Below are 25,913 nucleotides of genomic sequence, written 5' to 3' on the forward strand. Positions count from 1 at the left end.
ATGTAGGGAAAAGATGCAGAGAGACTAGTCAGCATTTCTTGTTGCAGTGAATTATCCTATTAAGAAAACTTGATATATAGTCTCTATGAGATGAGCTTGGTTTGAGCAAGGTAGGTAGATTTAAAAATTCCTTTATTCAAGTGTTAAAATCCAGGGACTGTATGTAGAGCACCAATGTGGGAGTTGAGTACTATGGTCAAATGCTGTTGCTTGGGCTAAGAGAACATATGGTTCTTCTGGAAGGGCTTATGTAACCTAAAGAAATGAGAGTTTACTTCCAGTTTCCAAAATGCCAGCCATACATAACTTTTCAACTATCCAAACAGGGTTTTTGTAGCACTCCCATTTACACTTTTCAAATATAACTTGATTTTTTATAATCCTGATGCTCCTACCTTTGTCTTTTTTTTTTTAAGTGTATTTGGCCTTTAAAGTAGTTGAAGCACTTCTGAAAAACTTTAGATGTGTTATTTTAGAAACTGTCTTAAGTGAACTTCCAGTTTGAAGATATTGATATTTTGTAGGTGGTTGAGAAATTTGTTCTTTCACATTTTCGCTTTTTATGGGAGCTTCAAATTGGAAGAATGGAGGTGAGATTATTTTACTTGGGGTGTTACATGATGATTTTACGGAATACTAAACATTTATTGTTTATGGTCAGAGGAAGTTGGAACATGGTACATGATGAGAGCTCCAACATTTCTTATACTCTGTGAAGCACTGAGAAAACTATCTTTACCTATTTATTAAACTATTGATTAGAGATCTGCCCCATGAACTAGAAGCAGCATTATTTTGTACTTTCCCTTCACACTCCTAGAGTTTAATAATCATTTGTTATAAAATCCTCTGCGTGAACTAGTGTGTATATACTCTGGAGGCATGTTATAATATGCATGGATTATACAGTGGGTTCCATTCAGGGGCATTTCAGTCCTGGAAATCATTTGATGATGATTCTTGACCCTGACAATAGTTTGATGATAGGTAGTTTAGTGTACCTGAAATGAGGACAAGTTAAGGATATAATTCAATACAGGAGAGAATCTTTGTTAGAAATGTTCAGTGATTGCATCACAGTCTCACCTCCACTTGACTCAAGGTAGAGCTGAAACCTTTCTCATCACTCGGTTTAGTTTTAAGCTGATGTAGTGTAATTCTCTCTCCAGCTCCACAGCATATAAAAAGAGGCTAGAGGATAATACAGAACGAAGTAGAGAATGAGTAACACATTTTTATGCATAAAGAGACAGCAGGTTATTAGTGCCTACTATGTAATGCTTTGGGAAGACAGTACTTTAAGCTCCTAAAACGCTTAGTATGGTCAGGTATAGGTCTAATACTTGAAAGCTGTGTGGAGAACAATGTCTGCTATGCATATCAAGTATAAATGGCAGTTCTATTATTTAGAGATGTAAGTATAAAAACAATTGGTCTCACTCCTTATATTTGAACAAATGCGGTCTGTGCTCTCTGCTTAACTTTCGAAGTTGGGTAAAAAAATGAAAAAAAAAAATAAAAGTGGCGTCTTAGCAGAATAAGATTCTACGGTCAGGAAAATAACGTGTTACTTTTGTCCCCAGTCCCACCAAATCATGATAATCCCATAGTACCCTGGTTAGAACAAATGCTTACTCTCGAAATTCTTGTTGAGTGACAGGCTGGTAGTCATCTTGAATTTCTGTGGAATAATACTTTTTCTCAAGCCTGTCCTTCCATTTTTTCATTTGCTCCGCACTTCTAATCTCCTGTCAAGTTAGAGGAAAAGCATAGGCTGCAGTCTTTAAATTTTTCTCCATTTCAAGTCTGGCACACAAGCATCACAAGGTCAAGAATCTTAAACTATACTCTCCAGGGCTGTGATTTTGAGCCTCGCTGACATTTCCCCTTCTAGTTTTTAGGTCTGTACATGAGCAGCGTCATTTCAGAGGACCTTGTGTTAGAAATGTTTGGCATAGTTAGATTTTTTAAATTATCATTATCAGTTTATTCTTGTTTCAGTGCCTCTCTCTCTCTGCATCTCCAGTCAGTTCCTTACTGATTTTCTTTGTCCTTCACTGGCCAAAGTTGAAATGTTCTTTTCTGTATCTCTGTCCTTTAATGAAGCGGGTATACTTCAGAGTCCATCTGTGGGTATTCTTTGCCCTCTCAGCTGCTTTTAGCCAGACTCCTGCAGTCTTACCTAACCATTCCCAATCCCCTCTTCATAATTGCTGCATCAATCTGTGGACTCCAGTTTGTCCACATAACCAAAAATAAGCTCCTCATACTAGAAAATTCTTGTTGCATCCTTCTCTGATCTTGAAGAGCCCTTCCTGTGTTTTGTCCTCACTATCACCCACTTCCTTTTACTGCCCAAATACCTTTTTCTCAACTTCAGAGAAATGTACTTTATGGAAAATAGAGACAGCTCTAGAAAAGGGGGAAGAGGAGACTTTTAGTAAATGAATATGATACTTCCCTGCTCCAGCAACAATGCTAGGTAGCAAAGCAGATCCCTGTATGAGGGTTCTGATTACCTTCCTCAGAGCATGGTGATGCCCAAGTTTATACACTGTTTACCTGATAAGTGTGTGTGGTTCTGGTTAGAGAAACATCAGTTTGTCTTTAAACCAACATATCTAAAGTAGGAAAGGATGGCTTTCAAAGTTTCTAGTTTTATTTTGGCCACATTACAGCACCCACATTTTGACATCTACTAATGCTTTCAGTGTGGTGGTAAAGAAGTGGTAGGCCCCACAACTATTTCTAAATGACCAGACCTACTATAATATAGCAGAAGCATTAGTAATGTGGGTTGAATAGACTGTGCCTGATAAACTTATCCTTCAGGAAACGCATCTCAACTATCACTTTTTTGTGCAGCTTTCCATGACACTTATAGGAAAGTCGTAGGCAGAGCATAGATAGAGCAGCAACTCTGTGGGCATTTCCCACAAGCTCCTAGGTTCTAGTCATCCCACCTCTTACCTGTAGGTGGTAGCTGCCTTTTACAGTTCTCTGGATTATGTTCAGAGTTGTGTACACCTCTCAATGTGTTCCACATTGGCTCTTACAGCAAACCACCTCCTTTTGAAATACCTAGTGTGTTTCTGTTTCTCTGGTAGCAAGGGAAATCCAAAGAAACAAATCTTCATAGTTGCATTCTTCTACCAAGGGACACAACAATTGACCTAAGATTTTGGGACTACCACCTGGCCATTTGGGATTCCTTAGGCTACTGAACCACCAGGCAAAGATTCAGCTGAGGTGATTGAGCCCAGTTACCAAGAGGAAATTGGTTGCTTCTACAAAATGGGTACAGAGAGAGCTATATTTGGAAACCGGAATTCTTGGGGGAGGGGGAACAGTTTGCCTCTTAATACTTTCATGTCCAAAAATAAACACTATAGTTTAAAAATTCTTAAGGAATTGTGATTTGAGTAGAAAAGGTCTTAATATCACCCAGAGATGGATACAGTTACTTCTGGGACTTTGTTTTTTCCCTTTTGGGAGAGAGGATAAGAGTGCCTTCATTTGTATAAAGAATAGTTCCATCTTGTTAGATGAATACTTGAAAATAGTTACTGTCATTTTATGGAAGTCTAAATGTGTGTACAAAATAGCCAAAAGGGTGAACTGGGTTGACTATTTAGCTAATGTCTATCAACTCAAAATTTACCGTCTTCTCCTCTGTGATGCTAGGTCTCAGGCTTTGAAAACTCATTCTCCAGATTCCTTCTACTGGATTTGTTAGGTTCTGCCTTATGAGAGGATGGAAGGGAGAAGGGTCTTGTTTTTTTCTATTAGTATTACCTCTGGCAAATGGAAGTTATCTCCAGCAGCAATGGTGGGCTTCAGACTGCAGCAGTCCAGCTTCTTTTGGTATACTCAGAACCAGACTCATCACATTGCCTCAAAAGTGTCAGCAGCAGCAAGGGTGGTAGACGGGGTGTCCTCAGAGGTCTGAGTAACAGCTTCACAGGGCCTTTCTCTAAGATACTAGGTTCTGATAACCCCACCTTTTGTAACCTTGGCCCTGGGAGTAGTAGCATCTTTCTATAGTTATTTATGAATTGCCCCAGTGTACTTTTTCTGTACTTCCAATACTTGTATAACCAATTCCCTGTAGTAAATTTTCTGTTTGAAATCCATAACGTGGTTTCCATTTTCCTGACTAGGTCCTGACTGATAACATGCAGTAAGTATGTCTTTTCATTTGGTTAAGTGTATTTTTGTGTCTTTATGAAATGTTTAAAATTTTTACTTATCTTGGTTTTAAACACTTTTTATTCTTGGGCATTTTCTACTTTGTTGCTTTTATAAATAGAGTCTATTATAATTTTTAACTAACTGGTTGATGTTTACATATATGACATGACTATACTTATGTAAATTTTTTTCCTACTATATTAATGAATTCTATTATTTTTTGTCATAATTTTTCAGTTGATTGTTACTAGAAAACTTAAGGGAATCATTTCATAAATAGAGCTCATCTTTACTGTTCTTTTTAATTCTTTCACTTTTAATTTCTCTTGTTTCGGCTGATCCCTCCAATACATCCTTGTCTTGTTTCTGACATGTCCAGTGTTTTCCTTTTAAGTAAGATGCTAGCTTAGAGGTGACATAAGTATATTTTTATCATATCAAGGAAGTATCCATTGATTCCTGTTTCACTTTGTTTCTCCCAAGATTGAATGTCGAATCTTATCAAATACCCAGCATCTGTGGAAAATGATATAATTTTCCTTTTCGGATCTATTGACAGAGTGAATTATGTTAGTTGATTACCCAATTTTGAACCATCTTTCCATTCTTAGAATAAACCCTATCCAAATCATGATATATTATTTTATCTGTTAGATTCAGTTTGCTGCTGCTTTTTTAAAATTTATTTTTGGTATATTCATTTCCAGGTTTTAAAATTGCTATATAGTCACTCTGTAAAACTAATTTGGAAGTTTTCGATTTTCTCTGCTCTAGAACAGCTTAAATAGCTTGAAATTATTTGTTACTTAAAAATAATAAATTTAAGGCTATTAATTGTCCTCTGGGTATTCTTTGACTATCTCACAGATTCTGTTATATAGTGTTTTGTTAGTTTGTTTTCTGGAATTCTACAATTCATTTTATATTTTCTCTTTGATTCAAAAATTGTTTAATAGTTTAAACTTGGTTAAAGAATTTTTTATTTTCTAAATTTGTTAATATATTTTCAGAGAATTTTTTATAGTTAACCACTTTTTGGAATTTATTGAGATTTTCTTTATGATCAGTTTAATGAATGTTTTTGTAAAGGAGGTGAATCTTCTGACTACAGAGTAATATATGTAAGACTGTGTGGTCATTATATTGGCTTTTTAAAAATCCTTTCATTTTTCTTGATCTGTTCTCTGTTTTTTTGTGTTCCCATCTCTCCTCTAATAAGTCCAGTAGTCTTTATGGAAGTTGATGTCGTGTAATTTGGTGCATAGGTAATCATAACTATGAGAGCTGATCTTTTAAAGTGCCCTTCATCTCATTTAGAGCTTTTTGTCTAGAATTATATCTTGAGTTAAGTTGTATTCCCTGATATACTTTTGTTCATACTTTCATATTTAACTCTTCTGAATTACTTTGTTTTAGGTATATATTTTAGGATACAGCATAAAATTGGATGTTGCTTTGTGATTCAACCTGAAAATATATTTCTTTTTCTTTTTAAGTAAATTACATTTATTTGCTATTACTGAAATATGTCAGATGTGTTTGGCCACAGTTATATCATATCATCTTATTTTAAGTCTTTTACCATGTGGTATATTTTCTGTTCTCTTGGTACTTTTGTCCTTTAGGAATGTATGTATTTTTGTTTAGGTGGTTTGCTTTTAGTCATGTATCTTTTTATATACTTTGAATCTTTCCTTTCTTGCTTTGGTTCCCTCAATAAGAAACCAAATAAGTTCAACAAGAAAATTAGCTTGTAATTTGCCTCCTTTTCTCCTTCTCTATTACCCAATTATATTTTCAGTCATGTTACCATATTTCCTTGTGTCTGAGAGGTGGAGTCTATTATAAGACACACTATTATTTTATGTACCACTTAGGAAAAAGTGCCGACAATTAATATATGACACACTGTCAACCATAAGGCATGTCTTGATTTCCGAGATGTTAAAATGTGAAAAAAGTGTTTTAAAACCAATAAAACAATCTTGTTATTTATTATTGTACTCTTAAATATGCTGAAGTTTCTTTTTGGTTATTAACTCTAAATGATAACTCTTTTAGTTGTAAAATGTGAACCAGTCAGCTTTTTCTACTTCATACCTTCTCTCGTCCTCCTTCCTTTTTCCAAAATTTCTCCAGTCATCTCTTGGTTTGCTGAAGCTGATCCTCTCCTAGAACCCTCAGGAATACAAAAGTATTCCGAGTTCTTGTGTGTTCAAAACTGAACCTTTATACTGGAAGCACAGCTTTGCTAGATATAAAAATCCTTGGCTTACATTTTCTTTCCTTGAATATATTGTGTGCTTTATAATTATTTCTTAAACACATATATTAAGTCATTCATTGAATATATGTTATAATTTTGAAATATTAAAAAAATCTGATTTATGATAATGATTACAAGAGAAAAATTATATAATCTCTATGGAGTATACTCACTAAAACTTGTGTGATTATCCCACAGTGAGTGTACAGTTGTAGGACCAGAGTATCTGGCTGAGAGTACCAATAAGAAAGGGAACATCTGGAATCCAAATGATTTGTCCTAAACAAAAAAGGATCTAGATTCTGGGGAAAATATTTGGATTTGGCAACTACTGCTCAGAAAAAAACAAATCATTTCAATTCTTATTCAGAATTGTTTTGTAAGCATATTTCTAATAAAGCTATCACTTTATGAGAAAATTAAAATCTTACATTTTCATCAAAGCCTTCTCTTCTGGCTTGTTCAACCAAATCTCCACTGAGAATATAAAATAAAAATTAGAGGCATATCATAGTACAAAGGGAAATGTCTTAATAAAATACAGTCATATCTATAGTAAGTATTCAAATTGCATTTCTGTTCTTTCTGATAACTATTTGGAAAATGTGGTCATTAATAAATCCCCCACAGTATCACATCTCTAGCTATGAAAAAATGTTTATAGTATGTCCCATTTTCAGAGGTCTGGGTTTAGAAAACATTTTGACAACAAATTGAATCAATAATTGTAAATGTATTAATATTTAGTGTAAAAATGTTTTTTATTTTGATAGCTAAATAAATGCACTTATCGTAGACTAAAATAATTTCCTACCGTTTTAGAGGGACTTTACTTTCGTGTCCAACCTCTGTAAAGCTGTTTTTTTTTTTTTAGAGTTTCATGACTCTTAGAATTTAGGAAGCACTACTGGTTGTATTGATAACATAATGGAATCAGTACTTTAGATAGAATCGAACCTTATTTTAAGTGTCTTATATAATATAGAGCTTTAAAATGGTGAATTAAAAGTTTAAAGTCATCTTACCTTTTGTCTTCATCCTTTTGCGGTTTCTTTAGTTTGAGTTTTTCAAGAACATTGTCGTAACTCTGGTCATAATTAAAAATAGTTTAAAGGTTCATCAAAAATATATCCTGCATTGTTAATTTTTGATCAAGGTAAAGGAAATATGGAATGCTTGTCACTAGGGACTACTACTCTAAAGAAAGAAGTGTAGAGGCAGATGCTAGGATTATCCTATCACTTTGTCAGCACTTATGGTTTCTGCCTGGTGGTGAAAAGAAAAAGGGGTTTTCTTGTGGGCATCACACCTGAGCTTGAAAGAAATCTTTAAGGTATTATTAATATTTGCTGCTTTAAAGATATTAACACTTTAATGAACATAACCAACATCATAATCAAGAGATAAAAGATGGGGTGGGAGAAACCCCATAGTTAAGCTCACTGGGGGACATATTAAGTTTTCTTTTACAGATACATTCCTGGACAGAGCTTTTAAATCCCACTAACACCAGAGCTATTAGGATCTTTTCTATGTGAAGTCCTGTGGTTGAAGTTGTGGGTATGCAGAGATGGGCAAGATGGTGCTACAGCTCAAAGTGAAGTAGGTGTCGAGAGGACAAGGACGATTCTACTCTGTCAGGGAGAATGGAATGTCAGTGAGTGTGTGGAGGGAATATGCCTGAAGTCAGAGAATGACAGGAGCAGAGGCCCGGGGAGGGAGAGAGAGTAGTAAGCATGGTAAACAGCAGTGCTCAACACACTGGCTGGGGATATACAGTGCTGTAAATGGAGGCATAGAAAGTAGAAATTCTATAGTCAACTGATAGTGAATAAAGCAAATAAATTGGGACTGTGAGACTTTAGAAAGGCCCCAAATGTCTGAGTAAAGAATTTGGACTTATTTTGACAAGCCCAGGAAAACAAGAATTTTGATCAGAGAAGTGATATGATCAGAGCTGGTCTGGCACAGGAAAGAGCCTAGAACAGGTAAGAAGATGTTATACAGAAGGCTGGGTGAAAAGTCCTGAGAATCCTAAACTAGTGGTGGCAGTTAGAATTCAAAGTAGAATTCCACAAATGTGAGCAAAAACTATAGAGATGAACTTTACACACAAGCTTTGACAGAAAAGTCCAAGGTTTTTGAGTGGGGTAACTGAGAAAAGAGTGTTGCTATTAACAAAAAGGAAAGTGAGGAAGGTAAGGCACATGGGGTTCTGAGTTTATATTGTTTATCGAAATTTGCCAGCATCTAAATTGAAAACTTTTGGAGAGAAGAGAGAACTTTTATTATAATACTCAACAGCGCTTTGCATTTAGTAAATCAATTACTATTTGATAAACTCTGAAATAATGTTGGTCACATTTTTAAAAGCAGAGAGCATATCTCACTGCCCTTGTAATGAAATAATACAAATATGGGCCAAATACAAAAACTGGGCCAAAACAAGACTCCTCTCCCCCCCAAAAAAAAACCCCAAGCCTACTACCACTTGGGGGTTAAGTATTATTCATACTTACCAGAGTATAAACTGAACAAGATTCATCTTAGAATTCTAATTAGGAAAATAATTTGCCATACCTGTTTAATCATTTTACCAAGTTCAAAATCTGGCATTCTGCCTATCGAATAATCAGCTTTCACTTCAGAATAGGTATCATTAATTATTGCCAAGAACATGTTCTGGGAAAAAATATTCAAATAAATAATTGTTTCAATAAAAATTTAGTTTAAATATTAGTAACTTAGATAAGTACTGGAATTTGTAAAACGATTTAAATTTAAAAACTTATGTTTAACAATAGAGAAATGGCTATGAAGACTAAGAATGGGAGACGTGTAGTGTGTGAATCTGGGTAATATATTTATGGTAAATAAAAGCAGAATTAAAGTAGTGTATATGAACTGGTTATATATACATTAATTTATTAATATTACATATTCTATTAGGTTAATTATATGTTCATAAAGGGTGGTTTTAGTTTTTAAAAATTTTATAAAGCTATTTAAATGCTCAGTATTACTAAGACTCAGGAATACTACTATCCAGATAACACAAAATTGTGGAGAGGGTATTTTTACCCCTAGCCCACTTCTCCACCTTTCACTGTGGCCCAGCTCTGTCACTGAGGATTCTTGGCCATCACCTGAGGATAACTTGCTGTGTGTGACAACAGAACATTTTCAGGGAGGACAGTAGCAGTGCCGTCATTAAGGAAGACAAGGTTCTTTGATTAGGAAATCCAAAGAGATTAGTCTTAAGCACATATGAGACCCATCCTGGGCATTCCCGAAAATCATACAGGAGTGAGCTTTCAGCTGTAATGGCCAAAAGCCATTGCAATAAGCACTTGGAACATTAATAGCCTAAATTCATACCTATTGGTATGAAATGTCCCAGGATAGAGAGACCTGGGACATTCACGTTATATGTGTAAAAGATTTAGCACACTGCTGGCACACAACACCCAGATGGTAACTATCGTGATCACATTCTCCATTGGACAGCTTGTTTAGACACTGGACTAGAGAACCTCGATTACTAGGAATTCACACCATTCTTAAGAAATGTAAAGTGTTCTGACAGCTAAGCAGTGATACCATAATTTCTTCTAAATTGTTATTTTCATTTTTTATTCTAAAAAATGTAAGCAAAAGGTCACATGTATGGTTATTCTTACCAATAGGACAAAGAACACGAAAAAGATGAAGGTGATGAAGTAAATGGGTCCCAAGATACGATTGGCTTGTTGAATACCAGCAAAATTAAAATCCCCAAGAACAATTCGAAACTGTGTAAATCTTTGATAGGAAGGAAGAAAAACATTAGAAAATATTATATCCTTTCACACATATGTGACAACTGGTGGGGGTTACCAATGTGCCTAGGAAAGTGTTTAGCTGCATATGCTATCTGTTCTCTGACTTTAGTTAACAGAGTTCTATAAAACGATGTAGAAAATCCCCGTAAAGGCAAGACTTTGAGGTACCTCAATAGCTGCACAGGTAGTCCAGGAAATGATGGGCTTCAATTTATTTAACCAATATAAACCCAATGTTTACCTATGAGATTTGAACCTTGAGATACTAGTTTACCGGCTGCTCTTAGCAGTGGGCTCATTAACTATCTGTGCCCTTCTAAAGCTTAGAATACTTTGACCTTGTCCAGTAAGTGATTTTCAACATGTACCTAGACCCAATAGCCCTAAAATTTCTAATATCAATGATATGTTTAATTTCTGCGTAAATAAGTATGCCAATTATTTAGTCATTTGCTAAGTCTCAAGTGTTAATGATCCTCAAACATGATCCTGAGGTTTATTTTATTCTCTTTAATAACTATGAAAGCTTGGTTTTTGATGTGAAATAGCATTTAAAATATTCCAAATCTTCATTTTCTTATTTCTAAAGATGGAAAGTTAAGAAATTAAGGCTTTGAATGAGCGTAGTAGTGGCAGAGATAGAATTTCTTAACCTGACATCTTAGTTTCTTATCATTAAGTTGCCAGACACATCAGGAATATGTTACAAATTATGCTTTTTTTTTTTTTTAAGGGAAAATCTGGGAAGGCATTTTTATTAATATATTGATACTCTGCATGCTTGGCAAGTCAGTCAAAAGGGAGAATGCTTCTTGTTCCTTGTTGTTTTTGCCAATCACATAAAGGGAGTATATGGCTATTTACAATGAAAGAAGAAAATGTATTTGGAGTCCCAGGACTCAGAGTTACCTGGAATTTCACTCCCAGTACCTAAGACCTGATTAAATCATATTTAAAGTATCTAGTTTTTAATACAGGTTTGTAATGCTCTTATCCACAAGATAGAGAAATGCTGAATTGCAAGGAAACCAAAATTTCTCAACATATCAAATAATTCTCTAGCATAAAAAAACAAGAGGTTCTGTTTTAGTGTTTCTAACTTGTCTTCTCTCTGACAGGTGATGAGAAACAGTTTCTCAACTGTTTCTTCTAGATCAGCACAAATACCTTCAGGGTGGAGATTTTGGGAAGATGGTAGAAGCAGCAGCACTAGGAATCTGTCTCCCCACCTAAGCAACAATCACACTGGCAACTGTCTGATGTAATTATTTTGGAAGCTATTCTAATGAAGGCTTGCACCTTCCAGGGGAAGGCTTGAACAATTTTGGTCAATTTCAGCTTTTAGTTTGGTAGCAGCTACCCATCTCCCACACCTCCATCCAATGTCAGGCAACTGTGCATCTATTCCTGAAACAGTCTGCATGCAATTTGTGGGAGCCAGGATGGGCAATAAGGACCCTGTTCTCTAAATATCAGGGTCTCTGTCCTGATCGCTGCTTCTGATCACAGTAGTGCAGACATAAGGGTAGGTATATTCTCCATCTTGTTGCAAGGCCCTTACCCTGTTAAGATGGCTACTACCAAAAAAAAAAAAAAAAAACAGTGTTGGCAAAGATTTGGAGAAATTGAAACTCTTGTACACTGTTAGTGGGAATGTAAAATAATATGGCCACAGTGGAAAACACTTTGGCTGTTCCTCAAAAAATCCGAAACAGAATTACCATATGACCTAGCAATTTCACCCATAGGCGTATAACTAAAAGAATTAAAAATGGGGTCTTGAAGATTTTTACACCCATGTTATCAATAACTAGTCACAAAAAGACAACTACTGTATAATTCTACTAGGTATCCAGAGTAATCAAAATCATAGAGACAAAAAGTAGAGTGGTGGTTTGTCAGCGGTTGGGGTAAGGAGGGAAATGGAAAGTTTTTGTTTAATGGGTGTAGAGTTTCAGTTTTGCAAGATAAAAATAGTTCTGGAGAAAAATGGTGGTGATAGTTGCACAATATGGATGTACTTAATATCACTAAACTTTATACTTGGAAATGGTTAAGATGGTAAATTTGTTGTATGTATTTTATCACAATTAAAAAACAATCCTATTGGCTTAAAAAAAAAAAAAGCCTTGAGGGCAAAAGTAGCATTGGGTCCTGGGCTTACGTCTCTGGATTCTTGCCTTCTGATTTTGGTTCAGTTATTACTTTTTTGTTAGTTCTATAGGATTTCAATGTTTTCTATATTTCATCCAGCTTTTTCAATTGTCCTGAAGAGGAGGTTGATCTCAAGAACCTAGCACAACATTACCAACAGCAAAAATACCCTTAATCCATTCCAAAGTTCTCTTTTTATTTTGTGCCTTCTACTTCCTTTTTTCCCACTAAGAAAAGGTAAGACAGTTGTCAAGTTTCTATAAGTTATTACATTTATATTCAATATTCAATACCACTAAATTTTATCAACTAACACTTAAGATCCTAGGAAAGGACCAAGAAGTTGTTGGAACTGCAAACATTCATTCAGGATAAGCTAATTAGACTCAAATTATAGGTCATTTGAAGTTGGGAAGGACCTTTGAGAGTGATTTAGCCCCTTTATTTACAGATAAAGAAATTAAGGTTTAGAAATGTTAAAAAGCTAATGGCAGAATTGGAAAAGTAGAATTATATCCTCTTGGTTCCTAGTTCACTCCTCTTCCACTTTTGATTTAGTAAAGGGTTATTTCAGAAAAATGTTATTAAATTTCATACAATTGGCACTTCAATTACTTACACGTAATGGTGAAAAAGAGGGTAACCTAAGACATTCCTGTAGACCCACATTTTCCCCAAATCAACTAAAAGAGTCATGGACAAATAAGTTTGGAGAATTCTTAAGTAAAGAAAGTTTTTGTATTTTTTCTTAGAGCTATATGTTACTATGTATTGCAAATTTCCAAAAAAGTGATGTAAATTTTCCCAAACGTACTTGAATATGAAGCCATTTTCTCCTAATCTTGGTCTAGAGTCCATGTTTTGAGAACTGATATTTTATTCTATCATACTTTTCTTACATAGACAGAACTTGCTTTACCTACCCAAAAAGGGTAATAAATTTATTAAAATCATTCACTTTTAAAGTAAAGCCTGGATACTTTAGGGATGCTAATCAGCTTTCTTAACTGTTGCTTGCTGACTGCTTTATGTGTATAAAACTATTTTTAAAATACAGCTTTGCCAGATCAGCAAAGGACAATCAGGTCAACATAAATAGAATAATTCTACAGATAGAGCCCTATAAAGAAAACACTTAAGATTTCTTTTTCCCAGAGAATAATAAATGTTACAGAGACACGGAGCCAAATTATTTATCTTAGGTAAAATTTCTACTTATAGTGAGAAATGAAAATTATTTTTCTGACTTGATCTAGTAACTCTTAAAAAACTCACATCACCATCCATTTGGGTCTTTTAATACCTGTCTTTACTTTGAGTGTGACAGATATTTAGCCATCAGTGAAAATACTAAACCAAGTTTAAATTTATTAAAGCTTATGTTACTAATTATAGACCATTCCATGATTTTTGTTGTTGTTGTCAGAAGTGGAAAATATAATTACATATATACTAAGAGCTTACATGGAATTTTGAAAAGTGGAAAAATCATCAACCTGTGATCCAAAAACAAGAAATCCTAACTGGGCATAAGCAAAGAATATTATAAAAAACATGACGGCAAATCCTACTATGTCTTTCATACAGCGGGACAAGGTTGATGACAGCTGAGACATTGTCTTGTTAAAGCTTATGAATTTGAATATCTGAAAAAGAACAAAGTTAATTGAAATAGAATATTAAAGATTATAATTAGAGTAAGTTAATTTCAGAAGAAATCGATTTCAAATTAAAGGAGGGGCTAATGATAGGGGTGTTTGACTTTAAGTTCCTATTTTGATATCTTAATACAATAAAATATAATGTTCTATGTAATATAATAAAATATAAATACCTTTATCCATGCAAAGAAGATGGTAATAGCAATAATATTGTTGTAATAAACGTGCCAATAGGCAAGAAAATAGAAGTCTGAATATTTTTCAGTATTTTTTAACAACTGTCCAAGTAAGAGAAAAATTTGTATATTACAGTATGAGTTGAAGAAAACAGCCACAAAACACAACTGAGAAAAAAAGAAAGGGTAAATTAGAAACTATTTCTACCTCTAAATCTCCTGTAGTCTATGAAGTACATGAAAAAGTTCATTAATAAATAGTTCAACAAAAAAGGAAGAAGAGAGAAGACATAGGCTTCTATGTAAATGTAAGCCTCGATTAAAAAATTTAAGGTAGCATAATTATCATAAAGGTAGGAAAGTATTGATTGCCTGGCCATCCTAAGCTATTAGCTTGTTTGTTTCTTTGAGTCATAAAGCACGAATGTATAAAATGATTATATAATTGTGACTAGGCTGTAAGGGTTTCTGTTCCGTGTAACTGCATGTTTCCTAAAAATTTAACAATTTCACTATGTAACACTACAAGGAAAAAATTTTACAGTTCCAAAAACAAACAAACAAACAAAACAAAACCCTTTTGGAGCCCTTTAACAACTCTTTTAGATTTCAGAACCAGGTTATCTTTGGTATCAGAGCTTTGTAACTGTAGTGAACATTTTCTTTTGATTTCCCTTGCCCCCAACCACTTAGATGGTTAAACATTTAATGCTATGCCTACCCCATGTTAAACATTATTGGGTAGATGGCACACTTTCTGACTCTGAGAAACCTTCAATATGATTTTGGGACATTATGTTTATATACTAAATTGGCTATATCTAAGGGCCAATAAGGGTGAAAGATCAGATGATGTAAACCAAAAAGGTTTGTTCATTATTCCTGAAACCAAGCTCTTAACATCTATATTGTCCTGCTTACATCTCTGTTTATTTTAGTATGTTCTAGTGACCAGAACTGGCAGTCTTTGGAGTTTTTTTTCAGGCACTATTTTTCTATCCTGGTGTCCTCTGTGCCCACAAGCTACCCTCTGACTGCTCAAACCTCCTCCCTCTTCAGTGTTCTGTGTAGGCATGAGTTTGGCTATTCTTTCAAAATTCAGTATGAGAAGGAAATCAGATTCTGGCAACACAGAAGAGTACATTTTGAAGGACCTTTCCCCCAAAGATCCATGGTTTTCAAAATGAGGCCCTGTAAGAAATATATTTTTGAGTAGGGGGTAGGTGAGAGCTGTTGTGCACATTAAATCATAATAACTATTCCTCTAGGTTTATGCTGGTCCTCCCAAGGACCAAACAAGAAAAAAAAAAATTTCTCCCTTTTGGAGGCACATCCTTGGTGTGTACTATAACAGTTTATTTCATGATTGATACTTGTAGCTTTAAAAATAAGTTCTGATCAATAGAAACTTCTGCTTTTACACCTCTCTCACTGGTGGGTTCATATGTGATTCCCTTTAACCATACATGTGAATATACACTTACCAGCAAAAGGAATAATTCTAGCCAGTTCCAAATACTTTTGAAATAGGCAGACTTAAATTCTTTTATTTTTTTGGCTTCTTGTGCAGTGAAGACAATAAGAAAAATACAAAATGTGATTTCACAGGAAGCAATAAAATAATCATAGTAGCTAACATATCTGAGGAGCTTCACAGAGTAAAACTGCCATGAAGTAAGTACTCCTCCAGTTGCAGGGAATTCTGCCACCAATCTGTAAAATTAGATTTGTGAAAATAACTGCTCATTTCAAGTATTTATATTTCAGTACCAAACTCAATGTGAAATTTCTAATCAGTGATGATATGTAATTTAATGGTAATCAGTTATTTTGTACAAAATATGTTTCCTTGGGGTCATGGGTTAGGTTCGAAAATTTTCTAGTGGATTTACTTGTTTTTTAATGGCTCAGTCTTTTTATACTTTGAATATTCACAGTGGTCATTCATTCCATTCTGTGTTTACATTGCTCATTCATAACTGGGAATACTAATTTATCTACACAGGAGAATGAGATGATGTTCAAGAAAATGCTCTGTCAGTTACTATTATTTAGTCAGGACTTTCCCCAAATACATAATTCTTGACTACTTCAGAGGAGGGAAATACACTTTGCCCCTTTCACTTATCGGAAATATTTCTTGCTTTTAAACGTCAGGACTACATACTTTACTAAAGCAAATGTTTTCTGTTTAGGCACTGGGTTTTGGATATAAAGATCTACGTGCAAATAAAAGTATAAAAATAAATTCTATCACCAAATATAAACATATGGAAGGTGGTTCACTTCTAGTGTTCTCCACAACTTCAGACAATTAGGAAATGGCTGTACTTGAAGGAACAAGCATTTCTATCACAACGTCATAATGTAATTATTCCTACCTAAAGATATTAGCAAATCTTACTGGTGCTGCAATAATATGCGGCCAAAAAAAAAAAAAAAAAAGAAAAGAAAAAGAAAAAGAAAAAAAACAAAAAAACAACCAGTTAACAAATGGAAAACAGTACAATAGTCAGTGTGCAATGTTAATAAGTGAATGAAATGAAAGAAAATATTTTGATCTGAAGTTCAGGCAAATATGCAAAAAGGGAAGGAACTGCATTCAGTTTAGTTTGCCAGAAATGTGTACAAAAAGGAAAACAAGTGGATAAGGTTTTAGTGTAAGCAATATGTTTCCATACAACTACTGATTAGATAACTATCAGATAAAAATTTCAAAATCTGCTGAAGTTTCTAGAAAATAATATTTTAAAAAGGTAAAACAGAATAAGCATAAAACCTAGAGAAATTAAATCTGGACTTATTACAAGAAGTTTTTCATATGACTTTAAGCCAGTTACCCTAATGTTTCTACTCTTATTTAGAACATAGAAATGATTTGTATTCTTCACTTTACCCTGATCAGAACTATTGGGAAGGATGAATACTTTTGGTAAAAATCTCAGTCTCTGAAAGAGAAGAACCATAAAATAAGAGGTATATTGTCTGTTGGCTGCTTATGGTAATTCATTTGTTTTATTCATTTTTACAAATTTTAAAGGCTATGATTGCATTTCACTGTATTGTTGCACAAGGGCAAAATCCCCTAATCATAGTAAACACCAGTTACACAGTCTGTTTAGAATAAAACTGTAGACTCATGAGAGAAAAGTGGCTCACTCAGATTACAGTGGACATTATTGTTTGCCTGTCTAGTGGTCATTAACCCATTCTTCTAACAGGCAGTCACCTATTGAATCATAGTAATCTCATTTCCTTTGCCAGTTTTTGATTCTAGAACCCAAGCCTAAGCCAATTAGTATGGTCCAGGTTAGGCAGATGACCTAAGGTAATCAAACTAATGGAAAGAATTTTTTCTTTGGTTGGTTCTCTCTCCTTCTCCTCCACATGAGAGTATGTCTCTCATTCTCCTCCTGGGTCCAACAAGTTAGCCCGGACATGTCCTTCTCTTGCAATGGCAGAGGTGCAAGAAAGCAAGTTTTAATGTAAACTCATTTCAAGCTTCTGCTTGTGTCATATTTATTAACATTCCTTTGATCAAAGCAAGTCACATGGTTGAGCCCAGCATCAAGGGCCGGGGCCAGTAAACCCTGCCTTTGGTGGCAGGGCCTTACAAAGTTACATGGAAAAGATGTGACGATTTGGGGCCATTTTTACAAATCACCACAGGCTCTAATCGTTTCTAGGATGCTGGCTCCTGTTACATATTGTTTGAAATTTGAATTGTTTATTGAGACAAAAATTAATAACAATAAATAAGCTCCTTCTGAAAGGAAATCAATGGATTTGAATGATCTGATTTAGAGGAAGAAATCAAGACTGAATATTAGATCTGTGCAACTGCAAAATGACAAGAATTAAGGCTATATATCCTTTAGTAATATAAAACTACCATGTAATTTTCTGTGTTCTTGAATAGATTTTGAAATAATGAAATGGAATATGATGTTGCTTTATTGTCTTTTTCATTATTGGCAGAATACATTATATTTTGAAGCTTACGATTTTAATTTCAGTAAAGACATGTACAAACTGGAAATCCTAATGAGGGTGCTGGATGCTTTTTAAATTAAATATGCCAATAAAGAGGTTTTAAGTCACTCACCTGATGATGCAAAATAGATTTACATTAGCATTGTATAACGAAAAGTCAATAAAAATAACTCTAGTCTCTCTTGTGATCCAGCTGTTCTGTCGAAGGGTAACAAATTTGCTTTTGGTTTCAGATTTTGATTTTGATAAAGTGAAAATATATCCCCCATTTTGGTAAACACCAAGAAATCCCCAGTGCCGAGGGGAGCTGACAGTAGCAGAAGAGTACTTCCATCTGTTAGATATTAAAAGAATAATGGAGAGATGAGAAGGCTGACTGAGAAGTATTCTAAGAATTTAAGCTAACCTTTGGTTCAAAAGCAGTAGTTAAAAAAAGGACTAAGTTTATAAGTATAGTAATTTTGAAGCAAGGCAATGAGTTAAGGATAAAGTTAAAAGAATTAAGATTTAATACGTTTTCACTTTTTAGTGCTTATTGCAGGCCAGACACTGGACTAGCTGCTATCAGAAAAAAAATTTTTAATCCATTTGTTGTCTCAGAGAATTTAAAATCAAGAAAATGATTGATTTTGTTCTTTAATATAGTTGTTTTATCAGATCGTAAGTCTTTGAGTAGAACAAGAACACCAAGGGTTTTGATTCACAAATATGTCTCAGTATGGGAAGAAAAGGTGCTTCATAGTTGGTCATATACCATTTATAAATACCTAGTTGCAATGTCTATACTGTTATATAGGTATCTTATTTTAATGAAAATACATAAATCAAGTAAAATGTGTATAATTAAATTTTGTTTATTTTTTCTTTTATCGTAATTGTGGGATATCAAAAAATATAAAACTTTGATTCCTTATTTCAGTCATTTTGTCTCCCCAAAACAGATCTAAACGATTATCCAAAGATGCACTGCTTAAACTTGTTTTTCTACTAATAATACTGTTTTCAGCAGTAGGAAAAAGAGTGAAACTACTAAGAAAAAAATACTCATATTTAATGAAAATTCCATAGCTGTATTTATTTTTCAATTACAGTTGATATTCAGTATTATTTTGTATTAGTTTCAGGTGTACAGCATAGTAATTAGACATTTATATAATTTCTAGTTATATTTTTGAGTGTTTTTATCATTGTTAAACTGAAACAAGAACATCTGTTATACCAACCCTTTCCTACTTCCAATTTTTAATATTTTTAATTAATGAATCTAACATTTTAGATAGACAAACAAGCACAAACATTCTTTTGGTTGTTAGGGAATAAAAGGTATTACAATTCCAAATTCATAGTGTTAATTTTTGGTATTTAAATTATTGATAGTTGTTATGAGAAGTTGGAATAATAGAATACCTAACAGATTAGCCTTAAAATTCCAATTTAAAATGTGTAAGTAACCCAAGACCACAGCCCCTGCTGGGGTTGCCTTAAGAGGAAATGTTTTATATTATTTAACTTCTGCTGGACATCTGGTGGGAACTTGATCAAAGGGGAATCAACCCACAGGTTGGCCAATGATTTATTCTGTGAAGATGCATTGGGCCATTTAGATTTTAACTCTTAATAATATGAATTTAAAATACAAAGAGACGATGCAGAGAACACAAGAATGGATATTCAAGGAAATGATGTGAAGAAAGTTTAATTAAGAGAGCAGAAGTCATGTTAGGAAGTAGAAAGTAGAAAAGATGAGAAAGCATAAACCATGAGACGGAGAAAAGTAGAAGGTGAGAAATCCACCTAGAACTGCCTGGGATTCTGGAGCTAGGTTCCATTTGAATCCAATTATAAAATATATATGCTTCTTGAGGAGCGGCCTTAATATTATTGCTGCTTTTCCTGAGGAATCCATGCATATGTGTCCTTACAATAAACTATGATTATTGGACCTAACTTGGGGTGAATTTCTTCATTTTCCAATGAATAAACACCTTAAATAAAATAGACAGAATATCTGCTAAGGATGCATGGCTACTTCCTTCCATATCTACTATGTTCCCTCTCAAATTTTATTCATTTATTAAGATGTACATTTATACTGAATCACAGGGAGAAAAATGTCCTGGAAAGAAACTTGTTAGAAATGAATAATACTTCCTTGATAACACAGTAACCAGTTTAATGATAATTATTTCATTTATTCAAGAGGCTACCAAAACTGCTTTATAAATAAATGTTGTTCATCTGACATTAAGAACGAAATAGTCAAACATTCTTGATCTGTGGAAGCCAGGGAAGATATTGAAAATGTCATCAGAGGTCAGGTTCCTACCTGCTTTAGGATTCTTTCCACCTTGCCCCACAATAGTACAATGTAGCAAAATAGAGGTGAAGAACACCAGTGCTGGTTAGATTCCAGATTTTCCCTGGTTAGCACCAAACAAATAGATACACACACACACACACACACACACACACACACACACACACACAAATCCAATACAGATGTAAAGTTTTATACAGATAAAGTCTACATAAAGCAGAGATTTTCAATCTCCTGAAACGATAAAGACCATGACTCAAAAAGCATAGAATAAGAGCAGTATGGGATGGATAGACAGACACACGGTTCTAAATTTGGATAAAAAAAAAATATATAATTTTTTTTGTTGAAAGGGAGACTGAATGATACTGTAGTATTTAAGACTGTGTTACCTTATTTATTAGATTTATAAGAATTATACAAGCACTTTGCTGCCTTCAAGAACACTTAGAAACTCATATGAAGAAAAAATAAGTCAACAAAAACTACAAAGCAATGTGAGTGTAATCCTGGGAATACAAGAGGTTGTTCAAGAAAGGAGATGTAATCACTGTTACTATTTATAATATGAACATTGACTAATGATTAACAAAAATTATACTATAACTATAGACTAAGAGGAAAAAGAAGAGTATTTTAGAGGCAGTGGTATAAGAGAGATACATGACAGACAACTTCCATGATAGAGACAATAGATATATAAAACTGTAAAATCAAGTAATAGCAGTTTGAGCATGTTATTTAGAAATGGGAAATATGTACCTGAACAAACAACTAAAAGAGCTAAAAGTGCCTGCTTCTGGAGTGGGAATTATGAGTAGGAAAGGGTGGACCTTTGTATTTTTATCACTTTGATAACTATTAAAATTTTAAAAAGATTTATTATCTGTCCTCTAAGATTTTCATAGGAAGCTAAAAGCAATGATCCCAGCAGCTTCTGTGTTAAGGGTGGGTACTGCAGTGGTTTTGGGCTTTCACATTTTCAACATAACATGTGTAGAGGAGTCTACGCCAGCAGTAACCTCAGCCACTTTGGAGAACAATGGCCACGATATTTTTGGCAGGCATCATCAGATGTACTGCCTGTAGAACATAACTGCCTCTTTTTATCACTGGCAACAACAGAGAAGAAAAATATCACTGCAGTAAGCCAGAGTGAGAAAGGAGGAAAGCTGCTTAAGACACCTAAGATACTCCTTAGGGATCCCAAGAAGCACTTTGGGTATGTTTGAGGCGTGTCTGGCAGGAGCCATAAGAGCTCATTGAGTATTGTAAAAGCAAAATTGGATGCTTTGCACTCTGTCCAATATAACTTAGCATTTCATATACCAGTCACAAAACAACTTTGTCATTTGGTAAACAACAAAAAAAACCAGGTTCACTCTTTTCTGAACACTGCATCTCTGAGTCTTCCATTGATACTATTATTGAAACAGACACCTGTTGGTATGATTTTGAAAATACATATTTTCACAACTGTTTAAAGATATAATGATAAGGTGCTAGAAAAAGTTATGTGTAATTTTATACTACTTACTCAGTATCACTGTTAAGACCAAAATCAGATATGTCTTCATTTTCAGAAGTGTATTTGGCATAACATTCGCTCATCAAAGACTGAAAGGATGAATAAACTTGGCATGTGTTGTTGCGGACTTTTAGTTGGCGGACTCTGGGGACTCCTAAAAGTATGTTCTCATAGTAGATGCGACTGCTGTTCTTTAAATCATACAACTGGTTGTTATTGTACCATGAATCCCAGTACAGACCTTCCAAGAGGGGTCCTTCCATAAACTTCACATAGAGAGAGAAATGTTATGGGGAAAATGTTTTCATGTCAACTGTATAACAATATATAATGTTATCCGTAAGTGTATAAAAATAAATTATGAGGATGGAGTATGAAAATTATTGACTAAGCCAACATTAATATTAATGGCAATGAAATGACCATGTCTCCTTGGTAAGTTTCGAATTCCTAGCATGGCATTCATGATTTGGCTTCTGTCAAATTCATAGTTTGGCCTTTTCTACCTCATCTTCTATATGCCTATAATGCCAAACATAGCTCCATATGTAGAATTATTTATAGCACACATTGTTTATTCTACCTAGAATGTCTTTCCATTACTCATCCTTTAAAACTCAACTAAATTGCCATCTCTGGAAAACCTTCTCTACCTCTTCCTTGTATGTCCCAATGTTTGTGACATGGGATACCTGAAACTGCTGTTCCCTAATTGTTTTTTCCTCATAATGAGAGCATCTTGCTAAGTTATGTATAATGGAAACAAGTCTGTTTCAATGTTGAAGGAATGACTGACTCTCTCAAGTGATTAAAAATACTATAAAATTATATTTTGTATATGTATTCTTTATTATATACTATACATTACTAGAACACATGTACAGTACAGAGTTAGTTCTATGGTATATCCGAATCACATATATTTTACTTATGGGCAACAAGGATTTTTAAAGAATAATTTTCATTAGACACAATTATAAACTGGCTTTGGATCCTAACCCCCACAGAAGAAGCAAGTTTCCTATTTTCCAAATGCAATGATAATGTTAAAAAATAAGCACAAGTTTTAAAAAAGTTATATAAGAACTCTATCACACTGAGAACATATGTTCTCAATAAACACTTACTATTTGGTTGATTCTAATAGTTTAAAGAAATTATATTCATTTTCATTCATTCCTTCAACAAATGTGTGCAGTGCTACATGTGCCAAGAGTTTGTTTATGCAATACCTAAAGCAACTTTATAGTCACATGATACCTTACCTTCCAAAAATCAGTTATGCTTCGAATAGACTTAAAGTTGGTTCTTTCATCACCAGGCGCAGAAGTGTCCAAAAACAGAGATGACATAACTTTGTTTAAATAGTACATATGTGGGTTTACCATCCCAAAAGTCACTAAGAAGAAGAAGGTTTTGTTTTTAAAATTTATGTTTAAAAACTGAGTTTATCAGGATTAAAAATGTACTTACAATTGGTTCCCAATTTCGAAAATTTGTCTAGCATAAAATAATAAAAAAATTAAAATAGAAATATACGAAACATGAAGTTTCCTATAATTCCACTGCTAGAGTTAGTTTGGCATATATTCTCCAGACTTTTCTATATGTATACACATTATAAAGAAAATAACTATTTTTACAAAAATGAGATTATACATACTATTCTTCAAGTTGACTCTCCATATTGAGAGTAGGCAATATGGTGAGTAGTTATGGCAATGGACTTTACATATAATGGATTTGAATTGTCATAAAGATAATATCTCTTACCTTATAGTTTTTTTATAAGAAGTGAGATAATGCATGTGGGGCATTTAAAACTATGTTATGGCAAATAGAATTTTAACAAGTATTAACTAGTAGTGTTTCTCACTCTTCTAGAGATGGATGGGTGGATTTGAGTGGGGTCTAGACTATGGCTTTTACTGTTGCTAAAAACCCTTTGGTTTTTAGAAACCATGTATCTTCAATATCTTTCCATGGCACACATGAGCCTATGCCATTCTTTAATGTTGCATTATTTCATTGTATATACCAAAATGTTAAGCAAATCCTCTTTTGATGGATATTTAAATTGTTTTCAATTCTTCCTAATTATAAAAAGGTGTTTTTAAATCCCCAAATCATGGGGTTATGAATGATCTTTTTAGTTTTTCATTCCTCAAATGTCTTGTGGTTAAGTATTTAAAAACCAGTCTAAGATACATTAATTTATAAGATTGGCTATAGTTGTCTTTTTAATCAAGATCCAACTCAAATGCACGGCCAATACGTAGTCCGTACCAAAATGATTTAAGGCTGGCCAGTTAGCTTACATCTACTGTATATTGGGTGCTCTAAATACAAAATGCTTTTTAATACTGATTAAGGCAATACTATTGACCCACAGATAGGAGTGAAGGTTGAGAGGTTGTCCTAGTCCCCCTTAAAGAACTGCATTGATTGATACCTTCTGTGACTCAGCAGAAGTATATTTTACTATTAACTGTGCAACAGAACAGGGAAAAGAACAAAGCAGACATGAAGACTAACTTCTTTGGCTTCATTTGTAGTCTGACCTATGAAACTGCGATAATGTATCCATATGGCTCTAAAAGAAATCAAGTTAGAATTGCTAACTCAAGGGAGTATATTCAGGATAGAACTGCAAACCAAAAAGAATAATTAATTCAGTGCTGACTATGAAAACTTATTACAATTGTAATCTAAAGTTTTGCCCTTTAAGAATTTTGCCCTTTAAGAATAGTGTCAATCTAAATGAATTTAAGATGTTTGAAATGTGTCACTATTTTTTGAGAGGTTTTAGTAATCTGAAAGCCTATGGTTTTATAAAGTCCATATTTTATTACTCATCTCCATATAACTTCTTAGTTCAAACAGGGTCTTCGTCTGTATCTGTGTACTTACATATGCATAGGTTTATTAAAAAAATAAAGTAGAGTAACAACTCCTGAAGTGTGGTTTTAATTTCGTCTTCCTTTCTGAAACGTAGCTTATGTTTTGGAGTCCCTGTGAGATATAAAACAAAATTTTCCTTACATTTTTATGTAATTCATAATGTATATAAAGAACAAGGATGGAAAAACAGCCACTTTTAGTGTTTCTGTGTGAAGGAAAGCGCCAATGGGTTCTGGTTATTTTCATTTTTATGAGGGAGGAATAATTACTAACGTTTTCCCATGGGGGTAAGTGGGCGGTCATTTTATGACTGTATACTAATGAATTTTTATAACACGGATGTACAAGACCAGCGTTGTCTTAAAATTAAAAAGCAATATATAAGACAACCCCCCTCCCACATCTGTCTCTAATCGTCTTCTCTACTCGTCAATACTACTTCTTGGGAAGGCTGGCTTTTACTGGAAGTGGAAAAAAACTCGGTCTGTGGTTCTGTCAAGGTAAGGACATCCTAGCTCGACAAAAGACTGCGGAGACTGGCTTAGTGACGGTCATTGCACAGCAGATGACAGCACCCAGCTCGAGCCTTGGGGGAGCGCCACGTCCCTCATTTAAGGCTTCAATTTTCCTGTGAAATGGGACGACCGTCCCTCTTCGCTTAAGGGTTAAACGTGCTGAAGGTTACATCCTTCACATAAGTAGACACTGGGCTACAAAGTTCCTTCCAGGGTATTTGGCATAGCCAATTTCGCCCTGCTCCACCCACTCCCATGGAGTACCCCTCACCGCCTTGCTGCCAACGGGACGCCTCAGCCATGGCGGGTCTGGAAGAGATGCCCGTTTGACCTCCCCAGCTCTGCCGCGCCTGCGCGAACCGCCTACCTCATGCGCCTGCGCGAGCCTTC

At 34.3% G+C, this 25,913-nt stretch overlaps 1 protein-coding gene across 1 annotated transcript; it reads right to left on the reverse strand.

Moving 5' to 3' along the window:
• Positions 1-89: 89 nt before the first annotated feature.
• Positions 90-25,907, reverse strand: PKD2L2 (polycystin 2 like 2, transient receptor potential cation channel). Its single transcript, XM_016160636.2, has 14 exons — positions 25,795-25,907; positions 25,018-25,119; positions 23,373-23,506; positions 22,117-22,373; positions 18,375-18,596; positions 15,754-15,982; positions 14,267-14,437; positions 13,897-14,078; positions 10,138-10,258; positions 9,038-9,139; positions 7,483-7,544; positions 6,889-6,934; positions 1,636-1,748; positions 90-1,191 (listed from the first exon to the last, which is right to left on the reverse strand). The coding sequence occupies exons 1-14, from the start codon at positions 25,823-25,825 to the stop codon at positions 1,098-1,100; spliced, it is 1,866 nt and encodes a 621-aa protein (XP_016016122.1). The 5' UTR covers positions 25,826-25,907; the 3' UTR covers positions 90-1,097.
• Between the last annotated feature and the right edge of the window lie 6 nt (positions 25,908-25,913).

This window comes from Rousettus aegyptiacus, unplaced genomic scaffold (assembly GCF_014176215.1).
Source record: "Rousettus aegyptiacus isolate mRouAeg1 unplaced genomic scaffold, mRouAeg1.p scaffold_m13_p_7, whole genome shotgun sequence".
NCBI classification, from domain to species: Eukaryota; Metazoa; Chordata; class Mammalia; order Chiroptera; family Pteropodidae; genus Rousettus; species Rousettus aegyptiacus.